Source organism: Thamnophis elegans, chromosome 1, assembly GCF_009769535.1.
Source record: "Thamnophis elegans isolate rThaEle1 chromosome 1, rThaEle1.pri, whole genome shotgun sequence".
Lineage (NCBI taxonomy): Eukaryota > Metazoa > Chordata > Lepidosauria > Squamata > Colubridae > Thamnophis > Thamnophis elegans.
Window position 1 is genome coordinate 160,117,935 of NC_045541.1, and position 10,183 is coordinate 160,128,117.

At 44.2% G+C, this 10,183-nt stretch overlaps 1 protein-coding gene across 1 annotated transcript; it reads left to right on the forward strand.

The window, feature by feature from the left end:
• The first annotated feature begins 7,664 nt into the window (after positions 1-7,664).
• RPS29 (ribosomal protein S29) lies at positions 7,665-9,142 on the forward strand. The gene is made up of 3 exons (XM_032237141.1): positions 7,665-7,776; positions 8,015-8,114; positions 8,862-9,142. The coding sequence occupies exons 1-3, from the start codon at positions 7,715-7,717 to the stop codon at positions 8,868-8,870; spliced, it is 171 nt and encodes a 56-aa protein (XP_032093032.1). The 5' UTR covers positions 7,665-7,714; the 3' UTR covers positions 8,871-9,142.
• Positions 9,143-10,183: the final 1,041 nt, after the last annotated feature.

The window sequence follows — 10,183 nt, forward strand, 5'->3', positions numbered from 1 at the left end:
CATCACAGATATAAACTGTGTGTCTGTATGTGCACACACAAATGTTAGAAAACACAATGGTGAGATTCTTTCCTGTCCTGTTCTTGCCCTTGTGACCTCTAGACTGGACTACTGCAACGTGCTCTACATGGGGCAGCCCTTGAAGAGCATTCGGAGACTTCAGCTTGTCCAGAATGCAGCCGCGCGAGCGATCGTGGGTGCACCTCGGTTCACCCACGTAACGCCTATCCTCCGCGAGCTGCACTGGCTGCCTATTGGTCTCCGGATACGCTTCAAGGCGCTAGTCGTCACTTATAAAGCCCTTCATGGTATTGGACCTGGGTACTTGAGAGACCGCCTGCTGCCAATCACCTCCGCTAGACCGATTAGATCCCACAGATTAGGCCTCCTCCGAATTCCATCCGCCGGCCAGTGTCGACTGGCGACTACCCGGAGGAGAGCCTTCTCTGTGGCTGCTCCGACCCTTTGGAACAAACTCCCCGTGGAGATTCGAACCCTCACCACCCTCCAGGCCTTCCGCAAAGCCGTTAAAACCTGGCTGTTCCGACAGGCCTGGGGCTAAAGAGCTGTTGCCCCCGTCCTGAATGGTATGACTGTTGTGTGTTTTTAAATTATGTATTGTTATGTATCGTTCATTTTTTATTTTTTGTCGGTACCCCCCCCTTCCCTGATTTGATTTGTTAGCCGCCCTGAGTCCCCTTCGGGGGAAAAGGGCGGCATATAAATATAATAAATGAAATGAAATTAAATGAGTCTGCTTTCAAATACAACTTAACAGCAGATGGATTGTTTTATCTGGGAATGTTTGAACATCTCACCCTCTGATCCTTACAGAATTAAAATAATGGGCATTTATAAAACCAGCCATTTCCTAAGATTGATCCCATTACCTTGCTGAGACAGATATCCGTTTCTGATTCTTTCAACCTTATGGTGGCTTTTCCTTCCTTTGTGTCACTAAAAATATCTATCTTCTCTCTCAACTATTTTACACAGGAACAAAAAAGGAATAAGTACGTTGAAATAAAAATTAATAAAGAACATGTACATTCAGTATAGTCTTTCTCAGGTTCCCCGTCACTACTGTCTTCTCTTTCTCACCATTCTATTTGTATCATCATAACGATATTTCAAAAATCCACCCCGGGGTTTTCACATCAGGAACAAAATAACAATGATCCCAAAGAAGTTTAAGAAGTATGGAAAGCCACAAATTTTATATTTGAGAAGGTATAAGTAAGCTTCTGCTTGACAAATTTGCTGTTTACCAAAAATGGACACTGATGGATAGAATGAGTAGACACAGAATATATTCCTTTAGAAACTTTGCTATCTACAAATCTAGGCCATCATCAACACAGAACAGGTTATGAAGTAGCTAAGGGCCATTACTGGGTTATCATGTGTAGGAAGTTAAAACCCACCCTCTCCTAGAAAAATGAAATATCCTGGGAAATATTGAAAAGGCAGAATATTATATTTCCCTGGTTAAGAAATGGAGAAACATGTTTTTAGGCAGGAAACAGACTCACTCTTCATAGCCCCCACCTTTGTCAATTGACCATTAAAAGGCCTGAGCCAGACTATTCTACATAACAAAGATCTCCCCCATTCAGCTCCAGGGTGGTGGCACTAAGGCATGATAGTATTAGCCCTTTACCCATCTCACCATATGGCACCTGGGAAGAAGGAATGCTCAACCAAACTTGGACTCAAAACACAGCCTACAGAGTTGCCCCTGCATGGCCCCATGGGAGTCTGACAACCAATCAGAATACAAGCTGAACATCAAAGGTCAGAGAGGGCATAAAACCAGGGTTCTCTGGTCTCTTTCAGCACCTCTGTCTCTTTTCTTCTTCACCCAACATCTTGAAGCATGTGATCCAGAGGTGGGTTCCTACCAGTTCGCACCTATTCGGTAGAACCGGTTTGTCAAATCTACCGAACCGGTTAGAAGAGGTTCCACTAGTGGACCCGGAAAGCAGGCCACACCTACAGAAGAAGTTCCAAATTTTTTTGAAACCCACCACTGACACACACACACACACACACACACACACAGACTGACACAGAGAGAGAGAGAGAAAGGAAGAAATAAATAAAGAAAAAAAGAAAAAAGAAAGAGTGAGAGAGAGATGAAAGAAAAAAGAAAAAGGAACAAAGAGACAAAAGGAAGGAAAGAGAGAGAGAGAGAGAGAGAGAGAGAAAGAAAGAAAGAAAGAAAGAAAGAAAGAAAGAAAAAAAAAACACATGGCTGGCAAGCCACTCCCACCAGGTCATATGGCTGGCAAGCCACTCCCACAAAGGAGGCCACACCCACAGAGTAGGTTCCAAAATTTTTTGAAACCCACCACTGATGTGATCCCCCTTTTCTGTTCAGGAGTTAACACATATGACAATTTTTCATACTTAGTTTCATTGCAGCATCTTCACGGTCGCGTGATTTGCATTCGGATGCTTGACAAGTGGTTCATATTTATGATGGTTGCAGTGACCCAGGGCCACATGATCCACTTTTGCGACCTTCTGACAAGCAAAGTCAATGGGGAAGCCAGATTCACTTAACAACTGTGTTACACTAATATAACAACTGAAATGGTCCACTTAACAAAATGTAGCATGAAAAGTCAGAAAATGGGGTAAATCTCACTCAATAAATTTCTCACTTAGCAATATACATTTTGGGCTCAATTGTAGTCGTAGGTTGAGGATTACCTGTGGTTTTATTTCATAGTAAATTTTATGTTTAATGAAGTACTCTGATGCACTTCATTTCCTTCGATTTTGATTCATTGGAGATTTTGGAAGCAATGGTCAACACGGCTTCTGTGTCATAGCCTTTTGTGTAACATTTATGCTGATGTAAGTTTAAGGCCCCTTGTTCTCAATGAGTTACGTCTATTGTTAAATGGCTCCTAGATCAATAAAGAGGATTTATTAATAAAACATTTAACAAGGGTTCCCACAAATGATTGTTGTCAGGTTGAGAAAATACTGGAAAGACGCGTAGATCCTAGGCTGGCTGATAACTGTAAGTAATGAATGTCCACTAAAAGATTATAATGGATTTAGAGGCCTTGATTTAAACCCCGAACTGAAAAATGACAATATAGAAGCTGGAGAGTTGCCATACATTTATAAAACAGAGGTACAATATTGATATTTTTTTCTTGCAAGAATATTTCTACCCAGGCCATCTTTCAATCTTTCCCTTTCCCACATTTTCTACCTAACAGTGTTAAGGAAACCCATCTTTATTTCCGCTTAGTTTGTTTTTCAGAGGGTTTGAAGAATGAGACTTTTAGAGATTACTATATTTCCTCTGCCAAGAGCTGGTTGATCTTGGAAAAAGCTGAGCAAATTAGAATTCAAGTTACCAGGAAACCTCTTATTTAAGGGCAAGACTGAGCAGTTCTGGAAAAGGTAATGTCACAACATTAACTTACTGTTGCCATGAAAAATGATTTTTTCTTGTTTCTTGTTATTAGAAACGGGTCTCTCTGCCCTCTGACTAATTATGCTTAAGGGTTAAGCATGCAGCCCGGGAATTCCTGCAAGTATTTCATATTCAAATGAGAAATTACAGATGTTTTAAGGTAGTGTTGTCCCCAATTTGGGTCTGAGCCTGGTGTCGAAGCCAATGATGGACGTCAGACACGAGGTGCAGGTTTTCTGATTGCTTTTTATTGGAGTACTCCAAGGAAAAGGGTTCCTGGTCAAAAGGCCAAGAACAAAGGATTAAGAAAGTTTTATACATTTTCACTAAAGGAGGAGGCGGGACAAGGTGAAATAATAAGAAATATCCTCTAATAAACATTTCAGCAATAATTCTACAATTTGTTCTATTGGTCTATAGCTGTCCCATTCCTAAGTCTTGGCTAATGAATGCTCCAGGAGTTATCTAATAGACATTTCAATCTCCTCTATTCTCTCCTCCACCAGGCAAAGAAGATGGCAGAACTCCTTACAAGCATGGAGTTGTGTTGTTTTAATGTTGTGTTGTTTTGATGATTTTTATATTTTCTAACTGTTTGGGAGCTGCCAGAGACTAAACTTACCAAGCACAGTTCTGATTTAGTCTGTTGTATGAATCCAGCTGAAGGGTGAAGAACAGAAAAACTGATTCCAAATTTCTTATTTTCACCAATACTGGCTGAGTGATGACAAAATAGTGATTCCCTCAATCATGCGATGAACATATTTGCATACAACTAAGGGAGAAGCAGGCCACCTTTTTTGATCCAGGGACACATTTCAAGACATGGAGTGAGCATAGGCCCCAAATTGCTGCCAAAACAGGCAGAGCTATTTGCAAACTGACATAAACTGGTAGTCTACCCAGGATGTTTACCACCCGAAAGGGATATTTTTGTGACTTAAAAGCATCACTGCAAATAAAAGTACTAGAAGCTTGGATTTTACTTTGCAGCATTCCAACTTCAGAATAAAAAAAAGAGAACCTTTAAAAAAGTCATGGCAATGAATTACCAACTAATAAGGATCCTAGCATCATACTTCCAGCCACCCAATGAATTCTCAGGCTGCAAAGTCCTTTATTTTCGAGTTCCTTCTGCCACCTAGCTTCCAAAGAGAAACACTAAAGTTTTAAGAAATCTCCGAATTGTATTTAATGTCAGTGCAGCGCTGGCATTCCTGGGATTATGAACCTAGCATCCCTTGGATGCAGAATATTTACTGCCATGAATAAGAGACACCTCCCTTTCCCTGGTTTAAAATTAAAACAGTGATTTGAGCATAATCTTAATCAGAGGTGGTATTCAGCAGGTTCTGACCAGTTATGGAGAACCGGTAGTGGAAATTTTGAGTAGTTCAGAGCAGTGTTTTTCAACCACTGTGCCGGGGCACACTAGTGTGCCGTGACATAGTGTAAGGTGTGCCGTGGGAAAATTACTTTATATATAGTCAATATAGGAACAGAGTTAAATTTTTTTAACATTTTCTAATGGTGGTGTGCCTCGTGATTTTTTTCATGAAAAAAGTGTGCCTTTGCACAAAAAAGGTTGAAAAACGCTGGTTCAGAGAACCGGTAAATACCACCTCTGACTGGCTCCGCCCCCATCTATTCTCTGCCTCCTGAGTCCCAGCTGATTGGGAGGAAATGGGGATTTTGCAGTAACCTTCCCTGGAGTGGGGAGGGAATGGAGATTTTACAGTATCCTTTCCCTGCCAGGCCCACCAAACTACGCCCACAGAACCGGTAGTAAAGGTTTTTGAATTCCACCACTGAGCTTAATGTATTTGCACTGAATACCAATTCTGTGGTTGAATGGAACTCAAACCACAGGAAGAAGTGAGGTTGCTGGGCCAAGTGGTCCTTAAAATAAAAGTGTTCGCATCTTCCAGAATGCTTCTAGGCCCAGATGCTCCAGAGGCAAAAGAAAAAATAGTAATAGCAGAAAATGGACGGAATGCAACCTTGCAGCTCTTTTATAGTCCTGCAAACAATTGCAATTTCTCCTTTGTTCCCCCAGCAAGTCTCTGCCTCTCCCCTTCATTCACTGGTCCCTTGTGTTTGACTGACTTCAATTGATGTTGAAAAAGCAAGCAGAGATTGGTTGGGTTTCACTAGAAAATCCTCAGGTTGTGAGCCAAGAATTGAAAGAATGCAGCAATAAAAACACAAGCACACACCCTGCGTGTGAAAAAAAAAAACAACCTACAGGGAGCTTCTTGAGAAGTCATCAGGAAGCCAGCTTGATTCCAAGGAGACTTGATCTTGAACCTTCCTCCGCAGATGTTGTCCTTTCTCAAAAGATGCTCTCCCCCTTCCCTTGCTTTTGGCCCCCAAGACCTGGAACACTTGCAGGAAGTAATCTCAATGGCTGCTGCCAGATTATTCTAGACTCAACTTTTCCCATAGCAAAACCACATATCTCATCCTGGTTAGACCTGATAGGAATTAATAACCCACAGATTTGGTAGGCATCATTCTCATCCAAGTGGTGCGTGTCTCTTTAGGATAGGTCCATCTTGTCCCCAAAGGGTTCCAATCTCCCAGCTGCACAACCATTTAAACCACCGTCTAGCTCTCCATGACTTGCACCCGAGTTCTGCCAGCAAATCTCCTACCATATGCCACCAGTACTTCCTCATTTTGTCCTAGCTGGACTTCTCTAGGTTCCCAGGCACAAAATCTGCCTTCCAGGCTAAGCAGAGGACATTCATCCATCTCTTGGCTATAGAGTGCACCACAACCTCTGCCTGGCACACAATCTTCACACCATCCAGGTACTGGCTTTGTAATGATGGAGTTGCTCACGACCTCTCCAAGAAGGAGCAGCTCCGGCATGGCTGTGTCACCCAGAATGGAGACAGGAACAGCAACACAGATGTCACCTGAGTGCAAGACGCTCCACAAAGGGATCAGTTATCTTTGCAGCTCTACAAAGCAATCAGCCACCTTTGCAGAGACTCACATAGGTGTCAAAGAGTCAGGATGGAGGCCGTTATCTTCCCATTAAATAGAAAATAACATACCCCACTCCACTGTATTCCTCTCCTCATCTTAGTATTTTTCTACACACACACAAAATGTTGTTTGCACCCACTGGCGGACCTGCTGCCCTTCGACTTAGAGGGAGACGCTCCCTCCATCCTCTGCGGAGAGGCGACGGTTCCCACGGAGCGCAAACCCGCAAGGGGCACTTGCGGAATTGGCCATACCCCGAGCAGCGTTTTCTTGCCGCCGACTGTCCAACAGGTGTTTTTCTTTCGATTGGCACTGAAACGTGCAATTCCTTTCCCGATTCGAATTAAAAGGCTCGCTTCCTTCTGGCGCCTGGCGATTCAGTCCCAGGAGGGAGAAAAAGCGGACAGTAAAAGCTTTTTGGGACTCCCTCGCTCGGGTTCATCGCCCTCGGTTCCCGCAACGGCCTCGAGAGTTTGAAACTCGGCGCCTTGGGGCTTGGCGATCCTCCTCACCTCGCTTGTGAAGGGGATGGTGGGCAGAAGATCACGAAAGGGCCGCGATGGCGTAGTAGAGCGACTCCTGCTGGGGAAAGTGGGGAATCGGCGGCGGCGGGAGCAGCGATTGGCGTCCGCTTCCAATAGGAGGTGCTGCGGGAGTCGCGAAATGCAATGAGGGAAAACAGAAGGGCAACCCGGCTGGTGGGAGGGGGAGCAACCTCCACGATCCCCCACCGGTCCCCGTTCGTAATTGGGGGGTGGCGGGGAAAAAAAGGGGGGGGGGAATTTAGTGGCGGAGCGGGCGGGTGCAAAAGAGTCTGGGTCTCGCTGTCTTGCTCAGGCTACGCTGCAGCGGCTATTCACAGGCGCTATCCCACTACTGATCGGCACGGGAGTTTTGACCTGCTCCGTCTCCGACCTGGGCCGGTTCACCCCTCCTTAGGCAACCTGGTGGCCCTCGGCTCCCCGGGGATCACCATATTGATGCCGAACTTAGTGCGGACACCCGATCGGCATAGCCCACTGCAGCCCAGAACTCCTGAGCTCAAGCGATCCGCCAGCCTCAGCCTCCAGGAGTAGCTGGATTACAGGCTCGCGCCACCGCGCCCGGCTGCTGCTGCCGCCCGCTCGAGTTTACTAGAGGCGCTTCGCTCCGTGACGTCACACGAGGGGGGGGGGAAGGAGGAGGAGGAGAGTGGGCGGCTCCCTCCCTCCCTTGCTCTCCTGCGCCTGCGCCCTTCGCCCTTTTCCTTCTCCCTTTCGGCGACCGAGACACGCGATTGCCGCCATGGGACACCAGCAGCTCTACTGGAGCCACCCCAGGAAGTTCGGACAGGGATCGCGCTCCTGGTGGGTCTACGCGCCTCCACGGACTCTCAGCGACCATTCCCTCTCGACCACCACGGACTCTCTGCACCAGGGGCAGCCGGCACCGGCAGGAAGCGGCGGGAGGGAGGGGGAAGGAGAAGGGGCTCCCGGTGGCAAAGAGGGGAGAGTTTGGGCGGGGGGGAGGTTGGTGCTTCTGGAACGAGGGAAGCCGGGAAGCTCCTGGGGCCGCCTCACCCGCCCTCTTTTCTTTCTCCCGCAGCCGCGTCTGCTCCAACCGGCACGGACTCATCCGCAAGTACGGCCTCAACATGTGTCGCCAGTGTTTCCGCCAGTACGCCAAGGACATCGGCTTCATTAAGGTGAGGGGGGGCTGCCACGCAACGATCAATCAACAGAGCAGCTTCCCCCCCCTAAAGTTATGGGGACTCCCATCACTGGAGGTTTCCAAAAATAGATTGCACAAACCGCTTGACTTGGCTGATATATAAGGTCTATTGCTTTGAATAGGGGCTGGACTAGATGAATTCCGAGGTCCCTTCCAGCTCTGGGATTTTATGTTCATGCACTTCTGGAAGGGTTGCCCCTCAGTGCCCATGAAGCGCTGTTAAAAATATAATGGAAAAAGTACAGGTGGTCCTCGATTTACAGTTGGTTAACTAACCATTCAAAGTTACAAAGGTATAGAAAAATGTGACTTATCACAATTTTTCAGTTAACGGACCTTTGCAGCATCTCCAGGATCATGTGATAAAATTCAGATGCTTGTCAACTGCCCCATATTTATGTCTGCTGCTGTTTCTCTATGTCATGTGATCCCCTTTTGCGACCTTATGGGGAAACCAGATTCACTTAACAACCGGATTGCTAATTTACCAACTGCAGCAATTCAGTTAACATCTGTGGCAAGAAATGTTGTAAAATGGGGCAAAACTCACTTAACAAATGTCTCACTTAACGACAGAAATTTTGGATTCAATTGTGGTCATAAGTTGAGGACTACCTGTATTGTAAAAGTTCAAATGAGCACAGATAACAAGGAAAGATGTAGAATTGTAGCCTCCGAAGAAGGAATATTAAATGTGATTGTTTCTTTTATCTCCTTTTAGTTGGATTAATTCTACAGTAATAATTGAAGATGGCTTGAAAACACATAGGAAGAGGTTGGCATTCCTGGAAGACTTGGCTGGATAAGAGTCTCTCGTCAAGACTTCCACTGTGCAACTGTATACAATAGAAGTACTAAGCTTTGTTTTATTCCAATTATGGCAGTGTTTCCTATTAATATGTTACAATCACCATAATTCAAGCCATGTGGACATGTCATCTGTAGCATATGTATGAGAATCTATTTTGGGGGGTTCTGAAATAAAAAAAGTTAAAATCCAAAGTTGTGTTTGCTGAATGAATCTGTGACCTAAAGGGCATAAAATAAAGATAACACTGTAATTAGATGCTAGTAGTATTACACGTTTTTAAAAATCTGAAAAACAAGTGTAAACTCACTATCCCCATTGGTTTATCCCTAAAAGTTTGCTTCAATGAGAATGAAATGCCGCTGCATTGGGTTGAATTCCTTATGTACAGTTATTTGTAACTTTTACTTGTCTCATAATTAATAATTCTTCCAGAGATAATGCACCATTTTTTTCTTCTTGAACCTTGTTGCGTAGCCATTCTCAATTAGTAATGGTGAACTGTATACTAGTCCACCATGTTTCGATTTAGAGTATCTAGCATGTATGGCTATTGTATGGTTTAGTGTATTGCACCAGTACTTATAAACTCTGAGGACTTTTATGTCATTTGCATCCTATTACTAACCAGTGAATAGAAGTTTGTCCTACTTATTGTCAACCTATTTCATGTTTTTATACAACCTGGTAGACCTCTTTATTTCTCCTGAGGATGTTACTTGAGTTCAGGTAATTGACTGCTGTGTTGGAAATAGAGTATTCTTCAGCCAGGATGAAAGGAAGAAAGCCATACTCTAATGCTTAAAAGAAGGGGCAAATCATAATGGTTCATTTGCTTGCATTAATCTGATTTCAAATGACATATTGGAATATAGTTCAACTAACAAAAATTAAACCAGGGTTATATGGTGGCATGACATGCTAACTCAGGATTAACTTAAATATCACTTATCTGTGTTATAACAAACCCTACAAATTGAGTTAAATATAAACTAACTCTCCTGGATTGCAGCATATGTCAGATTAAAATGTGGTTTCTTGTTGGTGGGTTGGCATGTCTTGTGAACGCAGCCATTGATTTAAGTTCTCAACTTAGTCTGATTTACGATTTGGATTTAAACACTACAATAAGCAAATCATAGTATGATTTAGTGCAAAGTTGATGAATTTAAGATTTTAGGGCTATGTATAACCCCCCCCCCCAACTTCTAATGGTTATTATCAAATTGCATCTG

Bases quoted from the DNA above. Each gene is read 5' to 3' on its own strand.
- RPS29 (XM_032237141.1), top strand. From the start codon at position 7,715: ATGGGACACCAGCAGCTCTACTGGAGCCACCCCAGGAAGTTCGGACAG. The intron at 7,777-8,014 runs GTGGGTCTACGC...TTTCTCCCGCAG, and splicing joins GGACAGGGATCGCGCTCCTG to CCGCGTCTGCTCCAACCGGC.